Source organism: Lepisosteus platostomus, chromosome 1 (assembly GCF_059453375.1).
Source record: "Lepisosteus platostomus isolate fLepPlt1 chromosome 1, fLepPlt1.hap1, whole genome shotgun sequence".
Lineage (NCBI taxonomy): Eukaryota > Metazoa > Chordata > Actinopteri > Semionotiformes > Lepisosteidae > Lepisosteus > Lepisosteus platostomus.
The window spans coordinates 73,246,435-73,272,947 of record NC_142611.1 but is presented as its reverse complement, the minus strand read 5'-3'; the positions used below and the strand labels follow the sequence as shown (position 1 = coordinate 73,272,947).

The 26,513-nt window shown below is 37.6% G+C and overlaps 2 protein-coding genes across 2 annotated transcripts; one reads left to right on the top strand and one right to left on the bottom strand.

Moving 5' to 3' along the window:
* Positions 1–415: 415 nt before the first annotated feature.
* bbs12 (Bardet-Biedl syndrome 12) lies at positions 416–6,410 on the bottom strand. Its single transcript, XM_088637374.1, has 2 exons — positions 6,320–6,410; positions 416–3,671 (listed from the first exon to the last, which is right to left on the bottom strand). Exons 1-2 carry the CDS (start codon positions 6,344–6,346, stop codon positions 1,626–1,628), a joined length of 2,073 nt encoding a protein of 690 aa, XP_088493500.1. The 5' UTR covers positions 6,347–6,410; the 3' UTR covers positions 416–1,625.
* Positions 6,411–6,451: 41 nt separating this feature from the next.
* Positions 6,452–12,911, top strand: cetn4 (centrin 4). Its single transcript, XM_088637362.1, has 5 exons — positions 6,452–6,710; positions 8,739–8,894; positions 9,429–9,557; positions 10,078–10,215; positions 12,793–12,911. Exons 1-5 carry the CDS (start codon positions 6,708–6,710, stop codon positions 12,880–12,882), a joined length of 516 nt encoding a protein of 171 aa, XP_088493488.1. The 5' UTR covers positions 6,452–6,707; the 3' UTR covers positions 12,883–12,911.
* Positions 12,912–26,513: the final 13,602 nt, after the last annotated feature.

Here is a 26,513-nt window from a genome sequence, read left to right as displayed (position 1 = left end):
GATGGATCTTAGCACTAAAAATAATGAACTCGAGATGTGAGGTACTTTGTGAGCTACTTAGCTCCTTGAAAGCATATTTTGTTTTAGAAAAGGCAAGGCTAGGCAAGTCAGTGAGGCTGACAAGTAATACCGACAAAAAAATAAAATGAAAATTAGAAAAAGGAATCCCTTGATGTCATCAGTCAATATTTGTGGTTTATGAAACACTAACAAAGACCAAGGGTAGGTGGAAAGAAATTTATTTTAAGTGTATTATATCTGTGAGCTATAAACAGAGGCAGAACTTGAGAAAAGCTAAGATTGTCTAAACACCTAATATATGTATCATTTTATGTTAATGTTCTGTGATAGTTTTATAGGTCAGAAATGCAGTATGGTAAATAATGCAAAGAATTTCAACAGAAAACAGAAAGGGTTTGAGTAAAGTTTGTTTTAATTAGAACATCAGGGCAGCCCCTTGCTACATCTGTAATACCAAAGTTCCGGACTAATTTTAGAAAAAAAACTTCAGTTATCATTGTAACAATTTGCCCTGGTATCTACTGTGCAGGTGGGTTAACAGCACAATGTTTACAGGGTAAGTCTGTTCTAATAATAGCACTCTCAAGTACTTCTGGAAATTGGTAAAAGTAGAAACAATTTGTTAATGTTACAAAGAGCTTTACCCCAAATAGAAAACAAGTTGAATTACAGTACGCCATAGTGTATCCTATGTACAGGTCCTGCAGATGTTAACTGCAGATCTTCTATGATCTGCTTTCCAAAGAAAGCAATGGAAGCACAGTCCTCCTTTGTATTCAAAATTGAATCGTGCCGAGATCACAGATCCAAAGTCCATAGAGCTGAAACTTCCCATAGGGAACATAAAAATTAAGAGATGAATAATGGATTTAGCCGACTTGTTTTCTGGTCTGTTGTCCTGCTTGCTTTCACTGGGCTCTTTCTCCTCCTCTCTCTGTGCCTCTGTGTATCACCTCTACCTCCCTGGTCTTAGACCTCTTCTTTTAAGGGTCAGTCTGCTACCTTCATACCTGCGCTCCATAGGATTCAATGCGCTACAGGTGCAACTACTGACCAGATTACCTAAACAGAAACGTTTTACTGACTGCTAGAACAAAATAATTGAATGATAATTTAAATCCATCAAATAAATTATTTTTTAATTTCAAAGGAATCTTTTAGTAACTAACATCCCATTGTTATGTACAACATTCACTCTGCTACAATGAAATTGAACATTTTTTTGCTAATACTGTATATCCTTTGTCACAGGGGGATAGTGGAACTGTTAGAAAATCTAGTAAAAATATACCAGATTGGAAATATTTTAAAACTAAAAATTTTGAATATATAAAAAGTACTAGAAATGGTATTTTAAATAAATTAGTTAATGGACACCTAAATACATGAATCTATTTTGTAATGTGTTCTCGTTTGCCATTTTAGACTGTGCTTTTGATCACATTGTGAAGTTCAAGTTTATAAGACCTATAAAAATGAAAAGGACCTAAGGTTCAGTCTTTGCTGGATAGGCCAGTTATTACTGTCGGTCACGAGACAAATGTACATCTTTGTACATGAGAGCAAGAAAATGCACAAATTAAAACTAATGAGCGTGAAAATTTTTAAAGCACCATTAATCCATTCCCTTGTTCTCCTCTGTCTTCAGCAGTGTAACCAGTAATGATCTCAGTATCTGTCTGAAGCACTAACAAGACCAAGTCTAGGGCCTTACGCCAGGCCTCCAGTTTTACTGTGACATTGTCATAGACACTCACCTTTTTTCTACTTTCACCAGAATGTCCATTACTGGCAGTATTACCAACTACTAGCAATTCTGAGAAATTTGGAGCTAAAGACATCCTTTTGTTCTTTTGGCATAAGGCCTGATTTACAACAGTACAAGCTTCCAGTTTTGAGGCATAAACACCAGTGTTGTACAGCACTGTTGCAACGTATTCTTTCCATCCCTCAGCCATGTGCTGCCACACCGTTCCTTTGTACGAAACAGCTGTCCCTGCTGCGTGCAGTAGGCGCAAGGAGGCAGCGGTTTTGTTTTCTTCTTTAGAAGTCCTCTCTGAGTCCTGTGTTATGAGCTTTTGAAGGTGTTGGACACAAAACAGCTCAACTGCCCCAGCACCAGGAAAAAGCTTCCCATCCTGCAGGGCATGATGAAGTCGATAAGCAGAGCTCCAGAACTGGTCCTCCAATGCCTGAAGTTTGCCATTCACAGGGCTTGTAATGACTACCGTAACAAGTGCTGTCCCACTTACAGTGATGTTTATGGTCGCCATTTTAGCCACTTTACTATGACTACATTCTCTCCATAAACTGACACGTGCTCCACCACCTACACAGCGTTCATTCAAATGGGTGACATAGGCCACTGGCAAAGCTCCTGTTGTTTCAGCAAAATCCTTTAATATATTGTGCTTCACTCTCTCAACTACAAGTATGTTGCATTTCAAACAGACCTCTGTAAGTCTGGCACAAGCTACACCTGTTACTAAAACCAAATTTACCTTCAATTTCAACAGACAGGTTAAAGCAGCATTTACCCACTTATCCTGCAGATTATGTCCAAGTGAATCCAGGTTTTCAGTTACATTTCTGATGTTGGGGTGTGTGCTGAACCCTACGTGTCGATACTTTTCACTCAGATCCCCATTGATGAGCACAACATTAAGTGTCTGATCTTTGAAATCTTTAATTAATGAAGCCAGCTCCACAGATACAACAGTGACAAAGCCTGAAGTGGCACACGACTGGCCTTCTAACACTCCAGGAAGGACACATGTAACAAGCTTACTCACATCAAATGTTCTGGGACAACTGTCTTTTTTTCCTTTGCTCTCTGTCTGAATTCTGTTTGCCTCTAAGGCTAAATTCATTCCATAGTCACATCCATGACTCAAGACACTGCAAAGATGGGTAAAGTTAGTAATTCTTGACTGCACTTGCGGTGACCCTTCTTTAGAATCTGCCTCCTTAGGACTGAAATATCTGCTATGCGTCAGCTTTATTTTTCTTTTTAGAGAAGCTGGGACCTTACCATCCTGAGTCATTCGTTTTTTTGTATGTCTGTCTTGAGTGAAAGATGACACTTCTGTATCAGAAAAAGAAGCTGGAGCAGTATTCTGTGAGTCATTCAGAAAAACTTGCTGTGAGCTGACTAAATATTGGTTAGAAGGAAAAGCAATCTGTAAATCGTTTAAACTATTAATTTGCTTTTCCAGCTCACAATCGTCTATGCTGAAAATATCTTCAATGGCCACACAGCATGTCATGCAAGCTTCCGAGCATGAGTCCAGCCCTTCTGACATTGCCGATATTATATCAGGAATAGGAATCCCAGTACAAAGAAGTTCTAGCACAGCCACGCTCCACACCCCAGCTAGAAATAGCAGACACCCTGTACCCGTCTTAAACACTTTTTGATGAGCCTGTACTGTCTCGTTGAGTAGCTGTCCAACAGCGCACGTGAAATCCAAGTGCTCCAGAAGTCGAAACGCTGAACAGGCTAGGGCACATTCCCCACTTCCCTGATCTTCAATAAACTTGTAGGACTTATTTGGACCCAGAAGTGTAATCCCTGTCCCTGCAAGTGCTCTGAGCTGCTGGAGTCCAATATGGCGTCCTTTACTGAGAACTTTACATCCCAACACTGGTGTCTGTAAAAAAAAAAGTATGTACAGTCTTAGAGAAACAAACATTCAAAACAGAGGAAGAACACAAAGAGTATCAAGATATCAACAAGCTTGTAATGGCAGCAATCTGACAGATTCTCTTCAAAAGCTTACAAAAATAATTTTCTGATCAGTTATTTTGTCATGGTTATACAGTACTGTCAATCCTTCATTTCTGTCTGAATATGCTTGTTTTAAAGATTTTCTGTAATCTTCCATAATTTGACATAACACCTTAAGGCATTCGATAAACACAAATATGGGGACGCCCTCCCCGCAGACAAATGGCTCTGCTGTGCTTCAGGCCTGATGTAATGAAGAGAAGCAGCCAGTTCACGGTAACCAAATGTGTACTGTATGTGGTGCCTTTTTAGCGTTACCATATTTCACAAGTGGTAAACCATATGTAAATAACAACAACACAGCAACAGTGTTTTCTGGGCTCGGTGTTAAGTTATGTGGGGGGAGGAGTGAAAGGCTGCGGGCGGAGGGAGGTTGAAAACCAAGACAGTTTCACACTTCGACTCTTCCAGTCAGGACAAAACATATCTGTGATTCTAGGAACTGAAATTATTTACATATTATTTAGAAACTGGCAGAAATCCAGTTTTTTTTCTCCATTTTAGATATTCACCTGATGGCTTTGAAAGCAACATTCAAGCCTAACGGTTTTGTCTTCGTTGAGAGGCTGCTGTGTTTACCACCTGCGGTTTGTACTCGGCATTCAGCCCTGGGCTACACTTCAAACAGATGAGGGCCAAGAGCAACAGGAGATCCCAAACTAAAATCACTCTCTGGATAATGGACTGGGACAGAATATCGTGAATAGTCACTGAATCAGAAGTCTTTTTCCTCTTGAAATGAAATTGAGTGAAAGACTAGCCAAACGTAGACCAGTACAACAACGCACCTATGATGTAAATAATTGGGGATTATGGCAATTAAAGGACAGTAACGCCCACAAACCTTCCAGGTGAGGGTTGAAATCATCTTGCCGGTCGGTCATTCATTTCAAGAATGTTTTTTTTCTACCAAAAGCAAACACATAGTATGCAAAAATGTTCGGGGGGGGGGGGGGGACTTTGTGTGACAGTGATGAGGTACACAAGCGCTCAAACTGCACAGGGTGGGGTCTTTTACTCTGCCTTGTCCCACACTTTTTTTTTTAACTCATGTTACAAATCCTATCAAACGCGCTTTCGAACTATTAAACTCCCAGCCTCTCTCACTCTCACCTCACCTCTCGCCTACGATCTGAACCTCACAGTGCCTTCTTTCTTACCCAAAACTTTCAGTACATGTCAAAAAGCTCACTTCCCATAATTTCTATCCCTTTATTTCATTTATTTCATTGATGGATGTTTTTGCACATTACCTGTTACCTTTTTGTTGTTTTGTGCACACTGCCTGTTGTCTCTGTCTTTCTTTTATTATACAATTGTATTGTTGTTGTTTTTTCTTTGTACTACTTATTGTCTGAGAGCTAGGTAAATAGCATTTCGTTATACCAGATACCCGTATATGAGTATAATGACAATTAACTTGAACTTGAAATGCAACTGAAACAAGCTGGATTGAAATCTTGCCTAGGGTGCAGCTAATGCCTTGAAGTTTCTACAGAAAACCAAGAAAGGAAAAATCGGATTCTATCACAATACTTCATCATTTTACCAATACAGCGTTAGGTTTTATCAGTAACCACAGATTACTAGTGATGATAAAAAATTGAAGAGATATTACAGTAATGGTTATCATGGTTATCGACCAAATGGAAATGCAGTATCTGACTGTTATAACAATGCACAACAGGATACTGAAGCTTATAGAATTTACCTGTAGTTAGTATTCAAATTTGCACGTGATGACCAAAGCAGTATTATCAAAAAAACTATTAGAATCTGCAAAGGAAATGCAAAAGATATTTAATCCAAAATTCAAGGCTTGCAAACACCTGACATATAACATTTAATGGAGATAAAATTACATGCTGGTAGAAAAAAAAAACATTAGCCTAAACTGTCAATAGAAGAAAATGCTGACCTTGAAGAAAGCCAAGACAAAAAAGTATTTAAGCCAAGATAAAACGTATACTGTGATTATATAAATATATCATTTATATATTCAAGACAATGTGAAGAAGCAATACAAAAGTGAACCAAATGTTATATATGGGTAAAGGTGTACAATTTAAACTAAAGAAAGAGGTGTTGAAATTAGGCACTGAAAAAATATAGCTAATTTATAATAGTCACCAAAGTACAAAAATATTGTGCTTCTTTAATTTCAGTCCAAAGAAGAGCAATCCAGGTTCAAAGGAAATTTTCGGCTCTAACAGGCTAAAGAAACTACTCTTTTGACTTTTGAACAGAAAAGACCAAAAGGGGTGTATAGAACGAATGTCCCCTCTAGTTTGAAACTTCTTTATACAGTACTCTTAAGCTTTCTTCTGTGCACCTGAACTACTGTGTTCAGAAAAACATGGGCTCCAACGGATTCCCAAAACAGATTAAAACCAAGCGGATGACAACTACTCCTCTGTGGAGAAAATGATCTAATTTTTTTTTTTTTAAAAAGGAACAAACGAATCCATATCACGACAAGATTTGTTTTTAAAAATGAAGAGAATCACAAACCTTAACCGAATACGACACTTCCTCCATGTCTGTTTACACTCTTCGCCTCGCGCCAGTCATTCGTTGCGCATGCGTACTAACTTCTCCCGCAGTCGGCGCCGGCTGGCGCGCCTGTTGCTAGGATACCGAGAAAGCCAAACACAACCTAACCCATCAGTCACTGCCCGCCTACTGCCGTTGCAATTGGATAGAAAAGAGATTCTTCCGCCATTTTTTAAAAACTCTTGCATTTTTATTGCTCAGATCAACTGTCATTTCACTGTTTCTGTTTCAGTTACGAAGCAAGGTTGCAAACGGTGTGTTTATGTGTAATTTGGAGCTGTGAGTCGGTTTGTGTCGTGGAGTCGTTTTTTAAATTGTAACATCTAATATTTTTCAAAATTTAAAAATGGTAAGTTGAATGTCCGTCTTTCTTTACTCTGAATAAGTTATCACAATTCTCTTTTAGGTGTATACAGTATATGAGTATAGGTATGTGTGAGTGTGCATAAAGACGAGTTGGGAAAAATGTGTTTTAAGATTTTATTTTAGATCGTTTTTAGCTGTAATCCCTAAATAGTGTTGAGTAGGCAATTTTCACTTTATTCTCCAGGTACGAAAATAAAAAGAAGCAATTACACGCTAAATTATAATGAATGCTCAGTTGAGAAAATAAGCAATTTTTCCACGTTTCTGATTATAGTGTGCACCAGATCTTTTCACTCTGTCTACCCCCGCGACGTTTCTAATAGTCCTAATCTTTTATTTGTTCATCCTGAACAAATGGTAAAGTAATCCCTGGCTAGCAACAGATGGTGACCAGTTTGATGTGCAGACCGCGTGATCCTAACTGCTGTAATTGACTCTTTAAGAACAATAAGAATGTTATTAAGATACTGCGTTTAATAATTCAGAATAATATTCTGCTTTGTCAGTGTTACAGTCTACAATTCACAGTGCTCAGGTTTGTGATTAAACCTAAATTGATCTACATTTTTCGAAGTCTCCACTTTTTCGATAGTGTTAACATTTGTCTGTAGTCTCATTGACCAGGATTTCCCCAAATCTTTTTTTGTTGGAACGTGACTTCAAGAAAGCAATGTATTAGCTGCACGTTAATTGCATAGGAGGTTAGAGACGTAAGGAGCACGTTTGGGGTAATTGATTTAAGATAATGTATTATTTACACATTAACTCTGAACATAATAAATAAATCACTGTAACTGGTTACATTTTGAAATTATTCTCACCATCCTGTTAATTTTAGGAAACGTTTCCTTACACAGGTAACTTTTAATTGTAATGCTTTATTATTTATTTGACATTTATTATATTGATTATTGTTCTAGACATATATAATTATTATTGAAGTAATTTTCTCTACACTGATCCCAGTTAGAGGATTACACAAAAGCTGGATTTCTTTTCAGCTGAACTCTTAATTGACTCAATAATAGGATTTATTTAAACTCTTATTAAAACTTTATTTAAATTGTTTTCAGTTCCTAACCATGTTCAAGTTTGTCTTTTAATTTTTGTGTTTCAAAAGTAAGAGCTCCACCTTTGAGTAAAAAAAAATCTTGCTGAGGTTCCAATCAAGCAAATTGATAGTTCAGATAAGATGACAGCAGGTGTGTGGGAAACCAAAACCAGGACTGAGAACCCTGTATAGGCACTACTGCTTGTACTGGGGAAAAACCTCCAGGGAGGAAACCCTTCAGGAAAAACGTTAGCTGGATGTTTGTAAGAGTGGATGGAAGCCAACAAACACCTATGAAAATTCATGAAGAACGTGCAAACTCCACACACACAGGTGCACCAAATGGAAATAGAACTGTGGACCCAGGAGGAATTCCAATCTTCATTGGAACCAACCCTGCTGGTTTCTATTCCTGATATAAAGGAACCTTTAGAATAAGTTTTCTGGAAGATTTTGCTGCAGTTGAATCTGAATTAGCATAGTTTGTTTCACTTAGGAGGTTATTACACTGAGGACGGCAACAGAAGTTATTTCCCTCACACAAATTAGTAAACAATTGTAAGAAAACATTCATAGTATCTCAAATAAAACAGCATTATTGCCATGTACAAAACAGCAGGAAATTTTAATTCACAATAGGTAAGTAAAAAGGTGTTGGTTTTGGGTTTTCTTTGAGAATGTGAAGGTCAAGTGTTTAAAAAATACAGGAGCTTCCTTGAAGTTTCGAATTTTTCATGTTCGTTTTTATTCACCTATGTGACCACTTACTGTACCACCCTGACCAATAAACACTACACATTCTTGTGGTTAAAAGTATTTCGCAAGGTTCTATTATTGTTTCACTTCTAGATTTGAAACTACATTTGTATGTAAAATGTCCTTAGAAATGTATTTGTATGTATTAAGTTTTTCATCCTTATACTGACAGTGGTATGATAATTAGTTATATTGGTCTTTTAGGCTGCAAGCTACAGAAAGCCTGGGCTTGGCTCAAACCAGCGGAAGAAAGCAGGTCCAAAACCAGACCTGACAGAAGAGCAAAAGCAGGAGATCCGAGAAGCATTCGACCTCTTTGACACTGATGGCTCAGGGACCATTGATGTTAAGGAATTGAAGGTAATCAATAAGGTGGCATAAAAAGCATACTTACCTTATCAATATTCCTTGTTGACATTTTCTATATACAGAATAGTTTGTTTTAATATATAGTATACAGTATCTAGGCAATTTCTTAAATAGGATTAGTTAAAAACCTGTATTATCGTCCACTTAAAATTTAAAAACTGTTAGAACAAAAAGGAGCCTGACAGTTAAATTTCTTTCAAACAAGCCTACAAGTCAACAACAAATCTCCACGTTTGTAGGCATTTTTCTGTACATCCTATTAAGGACATAAAAGGGACCTATAACAGACCATACAATAGTACAGATTACAATGAGCTGAATCAGGGTTTGCCAACCCCAGATCTTAGGCTTCAGAATCTAGTTATGGAAGCCATTAATAACTCAAGCAGAAAACTGCTGGGGGTTCTGTATCACAAAGACAAAATTGAGATTGTAAACCCATAGTCTGAAGATGGGTGCTATTGAGATGATCTTTTGCTTTGCGAAAGTAGTGGGCTTTAATTATGTTCATGATTTTTCATTCAGGTTGCTATGCGTGCTTTGGGTTTTGAACCCAAGAAAGAAGAAATAAAAAAGATGATAGCTGATATTGACAAGGAAGGCTCCGGGACTATTGATTTTAATGACTTTTTATCTATGATGACTCAGAAAATGGTAAGACTGTACAACAAACATTTTTTTTCTAAAGATAATACTACAATTTATGTTTAATTTAAAGAAAACTGATGTTCACACATATAACCTTATTTATAAGGTCATGCTTTCCTATTATTTTACAAAAGCACTAAATGCCTTTCCAGGTGTTTTCCACTTTTAAATTTAAATTTGAAAAATAAATGTCTATCATAATCCTTTTTTAAGAATATGACAAAGGATTATGAATAAGAGGTCTTCTAGTCAGTATTGTTCACTGCTTCTCTTGTTTGCTAGTTGTCAATTAACCAAAAGGCCTAATTTAGAATACTTCCTAAATATCCATGTTCCTTCTTTCCCTGTTCTTCCACATCTTCTGCTATGTGTTAATGTCTGTGCCTGAATTGAACATACTGTATTCTGTTTTATTATGCTTTGATGTTGCAGCTTAAACTAAATGATTCTGAGAGGAAGATGTGTTAGTTTAACAGAGAAACCCATAAGGGCAAAATTAAGGAACCGTCTATCTTTTTTTATGCAGAGTGAGAAGGATTCCAAAGAAGAAATTTTAAAGGCATTTCGGCTATTTGATGATGATGGTACTGGAAAAATCTCTTTTAAAAATCTTAAGAGAGTGGCAAAGGAACTTGGAGAAAATTTGACTGATGAAGAGCTACAAGTAAGTCATCACATCATTGATCAAAATTGTATTCATCCCATATCTGCAGAAAATCTGACTTTGAACTTGTTGCAAGAAAGCTAATACAATGTAATGGTTTCCTTTTTCTCCTGTTATGAACATTGATGGTCAGGCTACCCCATAAATACAAAACACATCTACTGTAAATTAAACTGTGGTAAAGTAGTTCAGTTGAAAGAATTTGCTATCCTGATGTGCTACAGGATTTCTATATAGAAATGTTTATTCCAGTTGTATTCCCACATGTAGTGCATGCAGATAACAGGTAGTCTATATAAAATTTACTACTGTCGCAAAATATTGGCAGTTGGGTTCTGAGTAGACTCATGGAAAACATGATTCTGTGAACCAGCTAGGAAGTAAACTGTTAACTTTATCATGAATGTAAACATTTTATGCATTAGTATAATGCTGTTAATTATAATATTGGTTATGGGCTATTGGTTCTTTTTTATAATATGTGGCAGGCAGGATAGAGAGAGTTAAATGTCTGATTCAGTAGATGTAGATAAGCCCTGTATAAACAGGCATTAGGGGAACTCCTATGAGCATGCTGACAATCTGCCCTTAAAGACAGTAATTCTTGTGAAGATGAACCAAGGGCCAGTGAAGGTGGAGCTCCTGAGCAGAGTTACAAGTCTCTTATTTATGTGAAGGAGCAGGTAGTTGATAGGATTTGAGAAGTTAATCTCTGGAACACGTGTTGTAAACATAACCAAATCCCAAGTAATTAAAATATATCATTTTGAAACTGAAAGTGTAAATGTGCGCATTTTCCTAGGTTTCCTGACTACAATAATACAAAAATTCCCAGTCTGCAGATCAACAAAAGTAGTTTTGCATGTTTTAATAATTTTATTATTTAATTTATAATAGAATTTAACACTTAAAATTCCCAAATTCCCAAACACCATGACAGAAGAGTGTCATGTGACAAATGTATAGTGTGACTGATGTGGGGTAATAAGACTTACAGGTGTTTGAGGCAGTTATCCAGGAGCAGTTACAGTTCAAAGATATCTTGAGCTTTTCTCAAGAATTTCGCGTTGACGGATATTGAATTTTCAGAAATGAATATACATTATATGGAGAGATGCAGGGCACTGCTGGAGTTCACTGAGTTCAAAACATTTGTGAAATTATAAAATGAAAAGTAAGGAAATTTACACTCAACAGTCACCCTTTTTAGGTATCTAAAATGCATAATATTTTACTTTTCTTGTGGAAATTAAGTTTGAAAAACTGCAAATGGAAAGAATGAGTCATTTTGAAGGATGTCTTAAATTGTATACAGTAGATCACACCTCAAACCAGTGAGCTCAGAATTGTTGTTAAGTGATAAAACATAGATGGGTTTTACCAAAGACATTCTACTGGTTCACGAAAGGGGTATTAAGGTATGACAGTGATGTGGTAAGTGTCCTTCAGTTAAAGATGCTCATTGAGATTGATGGGAGCAGATTACTTCTGTCTGTAGAAGGTCTTGGGGTTTATCCACTACATTGCCTGGGGCAGTTAGAATCCCAGAGAAGGTTGTGAGGTTAACTTGCATTTCCAAAAGAATGTGTTAAATGGAATACTGATATTTTTCAGAAATATGAAGGGAAATAAAGGGGCATACAGGTATATGATTGACATGGTACACAACGTTTTTTATTGTTTTCTAATCACTGTAATCAGAGGACTGTGGTACTACAAGGTAAAATGTCATAACATGCTATCTTATCATATTTATTATATTCTCAGTGTCAACATTTTTTTAGGCAACACCCAAGACTTGACACTTTTTTCTTGAGTAGCCTAGTTACATTTATTTTACCGAGTATTGCTTTTAATTCTTTCAAGTTTCAAGATGAATTCTCTGATGTTATCTGCTATCTCCTCTCGCTTCAAGCTGCCACTCTCCAACAGGAGAAAAACAAAATTTCTGCCCACACAGACCTTTTTGGCCAAGGAGATACAAATCTTTACTTCTTTCTTTTGTACTTTATGGTTATTTCCAGTTTTTTATCGGTGATATAATTCTGGTGGTCATGAATATTTTATTATTTCCTTTAAAATAATGAGAAGTAGGCCTTATGCTGGTAGGAGTATTCAAATATTTGTCCTAGCACACTGTTTAATTGGTATTTACATGTATTATTATTTATGGTGGTTGTTCTTAGAACAGAAAAAGAACATTTGCATCAAGTATATTAGTTCTGAAGTAAACTAAAGCAATTAAGGTCAGTATTACTTATTCTAACTTTCCAGTGCAACAGGGATATAGGTCACTGGTTTGTGTGTGTGGAATACTATTTCTTTTCATTTATTGACCCTTATGTAAGAACAAGGCTGGGTTTTATGTATAAAGTTTTAAAAATGTCTCCTGCAGTTGACTAATGACACACTGTAATGAAAAATACAACTGAGGGAATGTTGTAGTAACTCATTTCAAAGTGTATATCCTATGTTTAGCCTAAACAAAACAGTCACAGTTTGTTGGACATTGTGCTTTATTATTGTAAACTGAATCTGTAATTGTTTCTAAATGCAATTCAATTTTGTGTGCTACAGGAAATGATTGATGAAGCTGACCGTGACGGGGATGGAGAGATCAATGAGCAAGAGTTTTTAAGGATCATGAAGAAGACCAGCCTGTATTGACCAAATAAATTACAATTTATAAAAAACAATCACTTTTTTTATAGCTAAATATTTTATATTTTTTGTTGATAGAATTGAACTTGCATTTTTAGAAAATGTTGGGGTTTATGGGTATACATTTTTGTCAACTTTAAAATATATTTTATATGGTATGGGATGTGCTTGAAAATTTAAACGACGGAAAATATAAAATGTTTGAAAACTTTTCATATGCTGAAGAATATATTATGCAGTGACTAATGTGGACAAGAAACAGTAATGTTCAATGTAGATCAAGATGAAGCTAAACACCTCTTCCACGTTTTTAAGTACGTAAAAGCTGCATAAATGATTTTGTTACATTTTCACACATTGAAACACTTAAAACCATAGGGATTGAGAAAATATAATAATTTATGTATCTTATTGGAGTTATTAAATACTATAGCTATGTAAAGATAGCAGAGTATAGGGGAAATCTGTTACATTAGTCCTCCAGTTGTAACCTTATTTAGGCTGCATCCTGCCTGTTGTTTGTAACCTGGTTTTAATTGAAAACTCTGTGACTGCATGCCTTCTTAATCTGGTTGTACCATGATATGGAGTAGCAGTGGAAACCCCCACCTGGTTGATTCCGTTTGGCCAGGGCTGCTCCTTAACGGTCCTCCTTTTTCCTAGTGTCCCGACGCGGAAAGCAACCAAGGCTGCTACTCTGGTGAGGGGTTCCCCTGCTTTCAGTAGCCTAAACCAACTGGGTCTAAGAGATAGGAGTGAGATGCCTACTAAATGTCTGTCCCCGAGACTGAGCTTCCTCAGCTACCTGAGACTGAGCTACCAGAGCAGCCACAAACAGATGCCTCACCACAAGATGTCTGTTGCTCATATAGCCTTGTACTCTTCCTAGACCAGGTTGTCGGTCACATTGCTTAGTTCCCTCTGGGAATTTGATGGAACCTGCCCAGTGCCAGTGACGACCTAGCTCTCTGTAAGTTGACCTCAGGAGACTCCCCCAAGTGGACCAGGACTGTTCTCTTACTACAGCCTTATATAGGTTGTCACTTCACCTCGTGCAAAGCCTTTCTCTGTGTATTTAATGTGTCTCACTATCGCCCTCTGGTGACTAAAGACCTGAACTGACGCTCCAGGTCCAGTTGCCCTCTTATGGTATAGTTGCATTCAAGGCCCCTCAGGACAATTCTGGATCACCCAGATGGCATCTTGTACCTCCAGCAACCTTTTTTGCTGTATCTCTTGCAGTAAATGCTCAGCCATCTACATTGGAGAAACAGGAAGGAGACTCGGAGACCGCTTCAGAGGACATGTTAGGGCTGTGAAGATTCAGGATCTCTCTAAGCCCATTGTTTCCCATTTCACCTCTGACGGCCATAACCACTCTTATCTCTCCGTCTGTTTTCTCAAAGATGGTTTTCTGAATTTATACATCAGAAAGACTACAGAAACCAAAATTATCCTGCAGCTAAGATTACACCTTCCCCCTTCTCTTAACGACAGACAACTATTCTTCTAAATTTTCTCCATTCATTGGAGGTTTCATTTCACACCTCTCTACACCTACTCTGACTTCACACTTCTTGATTGGCCTCTCTTTCTGTCCCCTGCTCCCGCCCCTCGCTCCTCCTCTCTCCCAGCCTTTGTTCTCCCGCTACATTACCTTTGCTTACTGCCTTGTCTCCCTCACACCTGAAGAAGGCTCCATGGCCAAAACGTTGTGTTTTCTTTCTTCTTTTTTTCAGCATGGAATAAACCTATTACTTGTTCCTCTTATGGTATAGTATGGTAAAATGAAGAAAACTCTACATAAAAAATGTTGATTTTTTTTCCCCCCAAAGCCTTGTATGTGGTCAAACAAGTAGAGGATTCAGCTGTGATGCCTCATGGGTGCAGCCAAAAAATAGTATTTCTTCTTCATTTCAGTGGGAATTTAGGAGTAAATTCCCACTGAAATATGTGGGGTAATATGTGAAATCTGGGACATAGGGGTGTTATCCCGGCCAAATTTCCCTTTGGCCTTTATCAATCATGGCCTCCTAAAAATCCCCGTCTATGAATTGGCTTCATTTCTTTCTTCTCTTCCCCCACTTACAGCTGATGTGAGGTGAGCGCACTGCAGAACTATGGCTGCTGTTGCATCATCCAGGTGGATGCTGTACATTGGTGGTGGAGGGGAGTCCCCATTACATGTAATGCGCTTTAAGTGGATAGTCCAAAAAAGCGCTATAGAAGTGCAAGAAATTATTATTGAAAGATAACATTGGATACACACAAGAGCAGGTTGCGTAGCCCATCTAGCTTGTTTGATTTTTTGGTTGCTTGGTTCTTTTAAATGCACTTTTGTGGTTTCCTTTGGGATTGTCTGGTTCTTACTCATTGATGATTCTTGATAAATCCAGAGGATTATCTTTGCCTTTGAGAATTTGGATTACTTGAACCAGGTTCCTTTGTTGTTTTCTCTGTCCAAAAGTAAGATTCAGCACTTTATGCTTTTCAATGTAAGACATTTAGGTAGGAATGTATCTGGTCCCAGTTTTCTGGACTGATTCCAGAGCAGCAATATCAAAACTGTACCAAATATGTTAAATACAGTTTAATTAGTTCATTGTAGACTTTTAGCATGCATTGATTTAAGTGCGGCACCCCCTTTAGCAGCAGTGATTTGAATAAAAAGAATGGATCACACTCTTGCCTTGCCTGGGAGGACTCCTGGCACACTCTTCCTTACAGACCTGCTACAGAACGCTTGAAGGCTTTCCAGTGTGCACAGTTCTCTTTAGGTCCTGCCACAGCATGTTTGTGCGGTTTAGCTCTGCACTTTGGTTTGGCTATTCTAGAATCCTGAATTTCTTCTTTTTTGAGCCATTCTATCACAGGTTTGCTTGTGTGTTTTGGACCATTGTCCTGATACATTGTCCACTTTCAGTTCAACTTTAGCTATCATACAGATGCTCTTTTATTTTCCACTAGAATGCTCTGGTATGGTGTGGAATTGATGGTAGACTCAGAGTTAGCAAGGTGCACAGGTCCTGACACAGAGCTGGTCCAAACCATCACCTCCTCATTCAGGTGCTGTTTTGCAAATGTAAGCTGTGTTGCACTGATTAATTACAGTGTTGGTAAAGAAAATACAAATAACATAACATTTACAGTAGAATTATTATTGGACATGTAAGGTGAGGACTAGATAAGGGTCAAATATGTTAAACCATAATATCTTAAGGAAGTGCAGTTATGTTCATATTGCCTGGAAGGTGAAAATGATGCCATACTTATCTACATTAAACATCATTTGCCAGGTGTTTCCCCAGTTGTGAATGTGATCTGTATCTTTTTAAATCTCTGACTCCTCCATGTCCTTACTTTTATGCCAGCAGCCAGATCACTCTGCAACTCACAACTGGCAACCCACTGAAGCTAAGCAGGTGTGAGCCTGGTCAGTACCTGGATGAGAGACCTCCTGGTAAAAACTAAGGTTGCTGCTGGAAGAAGTGTTAGTGGGGCCAGCAGGGGGTGCTCACCCTGTGCCCCATGTGGGTCCTAATGCCCCAGTTTAGTGACGGAGACACTATACTGTAAATAGGTGCTGTCTTTTGGATGAGACGTAAAACCAAGGTCCTGACTCTCCGTGGTCATTAAAAATCCCAGGGCGTTTCTCAAAAAGAGTAGGGGTATTACCCCGGTGTCCTGGCCCTTACCAATCATGGCCTCCTAATAATCCCCATCTATGAATTGGCTTCATTACTCTGCTCTCCTCCCCACTTATAGCTGATGTGTGGTGAGCGTTCTGGCTCACTATGGCTGCCGTCGCATCATCCAGGTGGGGCTGCATATTGGTGGTGGTGGAGGGGAGTCCCCATTACCTGTAAAGCGCTTTGAGTGGAGTGTCCAGAAAAGCACTATATAAGTGTGAGCAATTATTATTATTATTATTATACTTGCTGATAGGTTATATGACCAATCCTTGTCCTTTTGGGCAATAACAGATTAACACAATCTGCCTTGAAACAAATGTCTGATCATTCATTCAGGGATTACAAACACAGAATTAATGCCAGGGTTAAATACATCAACTAAAACGTGTTGTTGTCAACTTTGTGTCGGATGCCTCTGCTTTTTGTAGAGTGAGCCCACGTGCTGGAAGAGACAGCTGAGAGAACCATGGAAACAGCCAGTAGCTCGCTGACTTGGCAGAGTTGTGCACACAGGTGGTGCAGTAGAGGAGCAGGCAGGAAGGCAGATCAGGTCTGTGGTAGAACAGGCGGGTATTAAAGCCAGGGAGACACTGCAGCGAAGCACAAAGGGAATATCCAGGCGATGAGGTGAAAGCAAGCCAGGTCCATACCGAGAACAAACAGCACAGGAGGTAGAGAACAAAGAGATGGTGGACCACTCAGAAAAGGAGGAACAAAGCTCAAGACGTGGGAGGCTCAGAGTTCATACTCAATAACACCCCTTTAGTAGTATCAGAGCAGCCCTTAAATATCTTGAACCACCTAAAGCCGGGGAGGTAATGAATTGCCTCCAGGTCATCTAGGTCTCCTGTAAATTAGTTTAGTTTGTGACACTAACTAATGTGTCCAGATGAATAGGATAATTTTCAAGTGTTATAATGAAATAACAAGTGGGGATAACAGGGCCAAGGGTGTGGCACTATTACTGAATATACTGTGACAATAAGGTCCCACAGTGTTCTGTTTATCAGGCAAAATTATAATTGTACAAGTGAAAGTTAACCATGTTGAAAGGCAGAAAGAAATAACAAATAAATAAAGTGAAATAATAAATGTTTCAGCTGTTGACCTTTCTTCAGGTGAGTGAAAGGGTAAGGTGGCGGGAATATAAAGCACAAAAGTATAAAGGATAGAGTTGGTGGGAATGGGCACACAGATGAGAAAGAGTGTCTACATGAATGGAGATGTGGAGTTATGTGAAAAACTGAAGTATTTAAATGAATGAAGAGGATTTAAAAATATTTATTTCATAGCGAGAAGGAAATCTCCGGATCGACCAGAAAAACTGAGAGCTTCATTTTCTAACTCGGCTCCCACTTCGCCACCATGCTCCAATACAGTGGACGCATTACTGCAGCCGCTGCACCCATCCACTGGCCAATCCTACAAGCGCTTCTGCTCTACCCCTTGGTGCACCCTTGGCAGTCAGACTCTCAACTTGAATGGGCACCCCATACTCCCCCAGCAAGTCCACAACTCATGGGTATAAGAGAAGGAGTGAATGATATTACTCTATACACATGATGATCTCTGGGTAATTGTTTAGATGGCCCAAGAGGCTATGTACAGTATATAATGTGGTGCTAGATACATATGCATATGTGAAGCAGCAGCTTCTTTCACAGCAAAAGCTGCCTGGTGTGGATGGTAGTCATTAATGTATTGTTATTGAAAGAGAATGTGTTCAGTGTGAGAACCAATTCAGCTTTTCACACAAGAGTACGGGTATGGCGATCTAGCACTACACATTTGTTACATTTGTGCTTCAGGACTTGTGAGGACTTGTGAGATCATAGTCATAGGGAATGACAGTGTAAAGTGATGTCCTTTGTAAAAATGAAATATTCTAGACTGTGAAAGTCTAGAATACTGTGTTCTTTGTTTATGTAGGAAGTGCTTCAACCAGTGGTCTCATTAGGCTGTCAAGAAAGTGTTTGTTGGGACAGTTGCATGCCGAGACATTCCTTTTCATCAGAGCACATTTCTTTAATGACGCCCCTTAATCAATAGCTGGCAACAACCCAATAACTGATATCATTAATAAAATTAATCCCAAATCTTAAATCTGTCCTTAAAGCTTCATTACTTTGTGCTCCAGATTTTTCAACTTAGCTGTCTTAGCTGAAGGGAGAAGGAAGGAAGACAGAAGGAAGGAATCATCTTCATCATCAAAGGTAGAGGAGAAGATTGTACCACGAGAGTTCTCTTCTTTCATTGTCATTGTAAACACCAAAATACAATAAACAATGGCCCTTATACAGATCCTTGTTGTATCCACTAATTACATTACTCTTAATACTAAAATGATTGCAACATTTAAGTCAATCATTGTGAGTGGCCATTGTTCTTTTAAACATTTTAGTACAACCTTATTCTATTGAAACTTGAAGCAGTTAGTTATCTACTCAGTTTCAAATGATTAATATTACTGGTTCCCAAACATGATTTGAAAGGCTTTTTTAAAGACGTATATCAGTCAGCCTTGGTTTATATAGGAGTACATTTTTTATAAACCTGAAAGCTATTTCCCAGGGACAGTAGCTCCAAAATAAAAGTATATTGGTTAAACAGTTTTACTCAAAAGGTTTTTGATGTTGTGGTGTTTTTTACTAATTTTTCTTTGGTAGCATCTATTTTTTATTTTAAAATTTAGATTTAAGAAACTTTGCAAATCTAAAGTAAATGGAGAAATTACTTTCGCCATGTTTCAGACCAATCATCCGTTCTGACGGTTTTATTGAGAAAGTCGGTCACTTGGACATGATGCTTCCTACCTTTAAAGACACTATTTAAAGGGTATCTGGGAATGTTTTGTTCAGTTACTGTTGACTAGAAGTGGCCATTTTCAATATCATAGCATTAAAGGCTTTGCAAACACGTAGTAAATTGAGTTGTTGATAATGTTTTCCAACTTCTAGATTAATCTCATGACCAGTTCTCAAGGTGAAGATTTTTCATTCTGACCTTAGCTTACATACAGTAGGACACAATTTTCTTTTCATTCTTGAGCTCTTATTGCCCTAGGAATGTCAGCTTTAGTCAGATTAGTAAAAAAAAGTCTACAAACATAAACGGTTTGAAATTTGCAAAGAAAAAAAAACTTGCAATCGCCTTAGGCTTCCAGATGATGACTTACAAACCCAATAAAAAAACTGAAAGACAAAAATTTGAGCGTTTGAACTCTAAATTAGAGTTTCCTGCCATTTGTACTTCACCCACAGAGAGCAATAATGTGTGACATAATGTGTCATCAAGGCCTCATGATAAAGGCTAATAACTGGGGTAAATGTGAACAAATATGTATTAACATTCTTAAAACTAAATGAAACAAAACATTACACAACATACATCATTAAACAAAAACACAAATTAAGGTTCCAATATCTACAAAACAAGACATCACAGAGGCCTAAGTTCTGCAGACCCAGAAAAACCAGAATGTTAACCTAGTAACTTAAAACACCATACAATACCTCGACAGGCCAATAAAATAAATACCTTGCATCTTAAATAAAAGAATATGACATTGCACTAAATCTTCCTTCCTATAACAAAAATCCCTACAAGTGAACTGGAGTCTATCTCTCTATTCTTAAAATGCATCACCAGAAATTAGAATTTCCTAAAATAAAAGGACAGCAAGCTCTTTTAAGGGTCAAATTAATTAGCCAGAATCTGTTATCTAAGACTGATTAGAGTTTATGACCCCTACAGCCATAACTGTCAATAAACAATAACAATAACCACATTGTTTATCTGATCAATTGTTTATTTGATCACATTGGCATTTTGAGATATTTTTTACAGTTTAAGATGCATACCATTGTATTAAAAATTCATAATCTGTCTGACCTTAAGCAGATAGGTAGTAGTAGTAGTTATTTTGATTGGTTCAACTGGTGAAAGCACTTTCTTGAGAGCAAGCTGACCTCTGTGATCCAAGCTGCAGTCTTCAACTACCAGCTGAGGATAGGGTGGTATTAGCTGATCCCTCTCTTGGCTCTCAATGACATAGAACACCTCCTGGCCTCTCGGGCATCAGCTGGTATTTAGTACTGTCAGTGAGGGACTCACATCTCCTCTACCACTCCTCCAAACAGTGCTAAACCTCCAGTACAGGTCTTCTGTGCCTGTGACAAGCTTGGTGAGTGGAGAGAAGGTGAGTAGATCAGATGAGTCTACCTACATTTTTATTGCAATGAACCACAATGTGAAAAAACACACAACTGGTGATTTTAAATTTGGTCTGTATAACAAAAACAACTGGCCACTCTAAATTAAATAAGATGAATTAATTTAATTAAATTTGGCAGCCTGACTGTTCAATGAATGTGATGAAAAGTGTTCAAAAAAGTTTTTTTTTTCAAAGGTAAATAATATGAAGAGCACATGTGGATCCAGTAATGCAGTTAATTTCTTTAAACTTTTCACCATTGTAATAATCACTTTTTTGTATTGCATATAAGTATTTTTGTGTCTCAAACACCAACCATGATATTGCTAAATTGCAGCAGGACTCTAGCAGATACAAAATACAAAGCCATCACTTAGTAAGAATGAAAGTTTTAAGGAACAAGATGTGGGTGGTCCTGTCAGATGTTTCCTATCAATCTGAAACACTTTCACATGAGGGTCGGTCTCGTCAAAAAGAGAAAACATACTTATTGTAGTGGTCAGGTCCATTTTTGTTTTGTTTTGAATGTTTCTGTTTAAATGCCATGCATATCAATCATTTGTTTGCACAAAAAGAAAGTAAAAAATTGATTAAATATAATACATTTAAGTATGATTTCTCAGTTTACATAATCTTCCTTGAAACCTTAAAGTTCTCTTTTCTTTAAGGATCAATGGCTTGAAACACTTTTGAACCAAAATGCTTTATTTACAGTTAGTCTTAGTAATAACATGGCAAGGCATCAACTTCAGCTTGGGATAGCAAAATTCTTTAAGAATTCTGTGGCTAAATAGCTGAATTTACAGATACAAGGTAGTGTAGTTGCCAGATTAAATACTGATATGGACTATAACTTATCTTGATTAAAATGTCTTGATTACAATTAATGAGGAGCTTCAGGTAATGACTTAGAAATGCGATTATTTTCTTTATTGGCATTTGAACAACTACAATTTGAAGAAAGAAAATATAAATAAACATATACGGTGCCTTGAAAAAATATTCTGACCCTTGCACAGTTTGCACATTGTTGCTTTAAAGCTTTCAGTCATGGTACTTTGAAACAGGAATATCTGTTACATACACAACCTTCTCCACCAATGCAACGCAAAAAAAAGAAAGAAGTAAACAGATCATATGTGAGGTCCCTCAGTCAGTGAATTTCAGGCAAAAATTCAAGCATGAAGACCATAAATATTATTATATTAACAATTAAAGCAAAAACAAAAGGTGCACCCTGAAGCTGATGGAGAATTTGGGACAAACTAAAGATGTTACCCGCACGGTGGTACAGTGGTTAACCTGGGCTCAATTCCAACCCCAGGGTGCTGTCTGCGTGGAGTTTGTACGTTATCCCCATGTTTGATAGGATTTTCTCTGAAAATCCAACTCCTTGGCAACCCTGATTTAGGAAAAGATTTGAATTGAATTGATTGAAATTTGAATTGATTAGATAATAGATGTGCTCATAGACATTGGGAGCAAGGTTTCCCATGATCACCCACTGCAGTAGTTGATCGATATGTGGTCCTGTTGGAGACGGAAATTCTCCGGACAACTTTTTATACCTTAATGTTGCCCTGGTACCAGTTAAGAACACTGTTTCAGTGATACACATGGTTTGTGTCTCTTGACATCTATGTCCAGCTGGACCTTGCGCTCGCCATTCAGAAAGGACATGGTGGCTTCCATGTGATGTACAGAAGAATTGACAACAATAGTAACAGTTGTTAAAGAAGAAGTGCTCCTGCTCTGACACACATGGATGGTGTCTATATAGCCACTTACAGACTGAAGCAGCTGTTGGCTCAGATGTTTTTAAATGAATGATTATACTTCCCTTCACCAAGCCAGACTGGTGGTAAGTAAAAAAAATTACAAAGGAGTTTCCATAAAGGATTTCTCTGCAAGTTCATTCAGTCTCAGCCTTGTTGAATGTTTATAGGAGATTCTTGGAACAGTTATTCAATATACAGTAGTCCTGAAGCCAGCTACGTCAGTATTCTAAAGTAGTTCTATTTGAACAGTGGAAAACAAATTGCTGAACCAGAAAGAATTGATCTTTTCTAAAAGGGTTTCTGTTTTTATCATCTTGTTTTCTAGTGACACATAATCCTTTTGCAGTTTTAGATGCTTATTTTATAATTAAAGTAATATTTAAGGCAGTTGATCATGACACCGTTTTTGTTCCTATTGCAAGTTGACTAATAATAAAAATAAATAATTTATTTTTAAAGGTTTTTAATCAGGTGCTCAAGGGTTAAAGGTGTTTTTAATATCGGGGGTCCTATCACCTCCCACCTAATTTAAACTTTTCAGTACGTCAGACATGTAATGAGAAATAATTTTCTAAGTGCAAATTTAAAGCCGCCTACCTTTTGAAGTGATTCCCCTATTCAACATGTTACACTGCCTCCAGCTTCTCCATGGAAATGACGTTCGACAATCAGACTTTCCCACACATGACCATAAACCCTTGACATTATTTCAATATTTTTCCTTATTATAATGAATGTTTTACAATCTTCCTTTCCTTATGCTGCCTTTCATCTATTTTGAATGCGTAGATGTGTGGTACGTGAATAACTTTCTTTTCCCAAATTTGGCGTGAAGTGACTGCATTGCTGAAAAAAAGACATGAAATTGTTTTTCATATCCGGTACTGCGTATCTGGTATTAGTGTATTGCCCATATCCTTTTTTGATGCCATCATGGCTTGTAAAAAATATGCTTTATATTAAAGTACACATTTTTTCCTTTCTGACAAGAAAAGCTTCCATAATGAAAATTATTATTTTTCATTACGAAAATATTTTTTCAAATAAAAAATAATCACTTAATAGTGTTTCCTGTTCCTCACGAAAATGTCACTTCATAATTTTTGATCAATAGATAACTGCGTGTAAATTAGGGAACCACATATTGTACAATATTACCAACTTCCTTTTGCATTCGTTACATGAAAAACTATCTTTATATACTGTATGACTTTGGAAAATATCATAATTAAGTAGCATGTCTTGTAAGGTCAAATAAAACTAGAGATCAGGAAAAGGAACCTTAAACATCAAACACATGGTTAAGGTTTTTCTACTCTCTGGATGGGACACCACTCCATTGTAGGGCACACACAGACACACACTCCCACCGCTGTACATTGTCCCAGAAGCCAACTGATCTACCAGTATGTCTGTGTACTGTGGGAGGAAACTGCAGCACCCAGTTAAAAACCTACAAGCACATGGGGAGAATATATAAACTCAATGCAGGTTGAATCCGGGGCCCAAGAGCTGCAAAGCACCAATGCTAAACACTGTGCCACCCCACTTCCCCAATCTGATGTATAAAATTCCAGTCCTGATTTTGTGACACCTGTGGTTGGAACTATGCACTTTTTTGGCCTTACAGTGAAAAATGGCTTCTCAAAATCCGCAGTACATAATAAGTTTAAATCACCACTTTTATAATATTATTTCTTTTGGGCAGACGACTACATTTTCCTGTCTTATCCAAACAGAAATGAGAATCTGCGTTCACCATATGGGTATATGACAAGGCGACAAAAGGCTGCCTTCAAGCAATCATATCACTAAAAATATATTAGACTTTTTTTTTTAAAGTTAGAAATGCTGCCCTATTTGCATAATGTGATGTAATAAAATCTAATCCTTCTTATGTGACACAGTTTAGGGAGAACTATGACATTTTTGGTCTTAGAGTGAAAAATCAGTAAAAAATAATTAACTGAATCAACAGCTTTATAATATGATTCCTTTGTGCAGACTAATACATTTTTGTCTGTCTTATCCAAACAGAAATGATACTCTACCTACATACTCTCCAAATTGTATGTTCACAATTTTGTAAAGTACAGGGCTACAAAAGGGTGTCTTCAAGCAAGTTGTGTTAGAAGATTAATTAATCATTTTTTGATAAATTAGATACAGTAGATTAATTTTGTTCTTTTAACACTCCTCAGGTTGATTTTTTTCTCAGCCAGTTCTGCTCATTGCCGTGGCCCTCATACCAGGACGGGGGCATTAACACTGCACACTTTGCTCTAAGAACATAAGAAAGGTGAACTAATAATAGACGTCAGGAAAAAGAACCTTAAATATCAAACACGTTGATGTTTTATCTATCCCCATACACAGTCAAAGATTATCTCAACTCACAGGAAGACATTTTTATAAATACTTGAATGAGAGTCAAAAATGTCTGCCTTCGAAATACAGAAAGAAACTTCTACAAGCAGCTGACATAGAAATCACTTCTCTAAAGTATATAATTAGAGTAGATATTTCTACATTTCATATAATACATATAATACAGCAACAACAAATAACAATATATACTGTACTTTAAGTCAATAGAAAAATACTAAAAACATGTTTTACTGGTTCTCAGAATGCTTGGCGAATGCCCAAAACATCTTGCTTGTTACTCATAATGATGACACAAAAAGTGAACCAGAGACACTGAAATGACTCCATTGCCAGAAATCTATGTATTACTGGTTGACTTTCACCTTTCTGTAGATCTGAGTTTATCACACTATAAACAGGAATAGGGGGGTAAACAAATGTCTGATTAATTTGAAGATGTTTGATTAAATTGTGTTTTAAGTTTATGGTTGCTCTGTTTCGAGTTGGGACTGCATAGTATTTGCTAATGCATCAGAATTCTCAAGAATTATTTTGTTCTTTAACCTTGTGGGTTGTGATAATTCAAATATGACATTATTGACCACAAAAAAGTTGAAATAGGAAGTCTTGTCTTCAACAAAATCTGCTATTTACAAGATGATAACATTAATTATCAGAAAGTCCAGTAGATAGATCAAAGGAGGCAATGACCTGACCATAAGAATGAGGATGACAGAACTTTCCCTTGCTGCGTGGGGAATGAGCCAGGGAGCTGCTGTTTATGGTGAAGATGACGGGGAGGAAGGCCTGCTCAGGAGGCAAGGTATTTATTCAGAGGAGAGCAAAAGTGGGAGAGATTAAAGTCTGATCTCCTTCTGAACTTCTCTTTAAAAACTCAATATAAAGGGTGAGGGTCACAGCAACCCAGAATTATAGAATTCAAGGGCGAATTGAGATCAAATGACTGGTTTCCAGCTGGATGAGATGCCAGGCCATCACAGGGACATGGAGAAAGGACAATTTAGAATAGCTTATGGATCGTAACCAGTCTTGGAGCACCTGGAAAAAAAAACATGTGAAATCGGAGACAATAACACATGGAAGGCTCCCCAGTCCTGATTCAAATTCAGGACACAGGAGCTGTGAGGCAGCAGCCCTAACCAGCACCCCACATCATGGTCCAACTATCCATACGTCCATTTTCTAACTCCTTCAACCACATCAGATTTGCAGGGGAGCCATACTGTGAGCAACAGGCACGGGGCGGGATACACCCTGGACTAGACGCAGACACAGACACAGACACACAATCACCCACACCAGTGCCAGTCTTCCCAGAAGCCAATGGTTACCTACCAGTTTCCCCACTTTGGCCAGTAGATAAAAAACACACAAACAAGAGCAGACAAACATAAAACTCAGAGCAGATAGCACTCCAGGATTCCCACAACCCTTTCCTGTTCTGTTTTAAATTCACTTGCATGCAGTTTCCCCTCGTGTCCTCTGGTTCATGTTTCACTGTTCATTCGGAAGAAATTCCCTGGGTTGATCACAATTTTGAAGATTAGGATCGGGTACCCTCTGTCC

What these genes read in the sequence shown, in the direction of transcription:
- bbs12 (XM_088637374.1), bottom strand. Translation starts at nt 6,346, where the DNA reads ATGGAGGAAGTGTCGTATTCGGTTAAG. An exon ending in AAGTGTCGTATTCGGTTAAG is followed by an intron (nt 3,672 to 6,319) that starts GTTTGTGATTCT and finishes TTTTTTTTACAG; the next exon opens with ACACCAGTGTTGGGATGTAA.
- cetn4 (XM_088637362.1), top strand. An exon ending in TTGATGTTAAGGAATTGAAG is followed by an intron (nt 8,895 to 9,428) that starts GTAATCAATAAG and finishes TTTTTCATTCAG; the next exon opens with GTTGCTATGCGTGCTTTGGG. An exon ending in TGACTGATGAAGAGCTACAA is followed by an intron (nt 10,216 to 12,792) that starts GTAAGTCATCAC and finishes TGTGTGCTACAG; the next exon opens with GAAATGATTGATGAAGCTGA.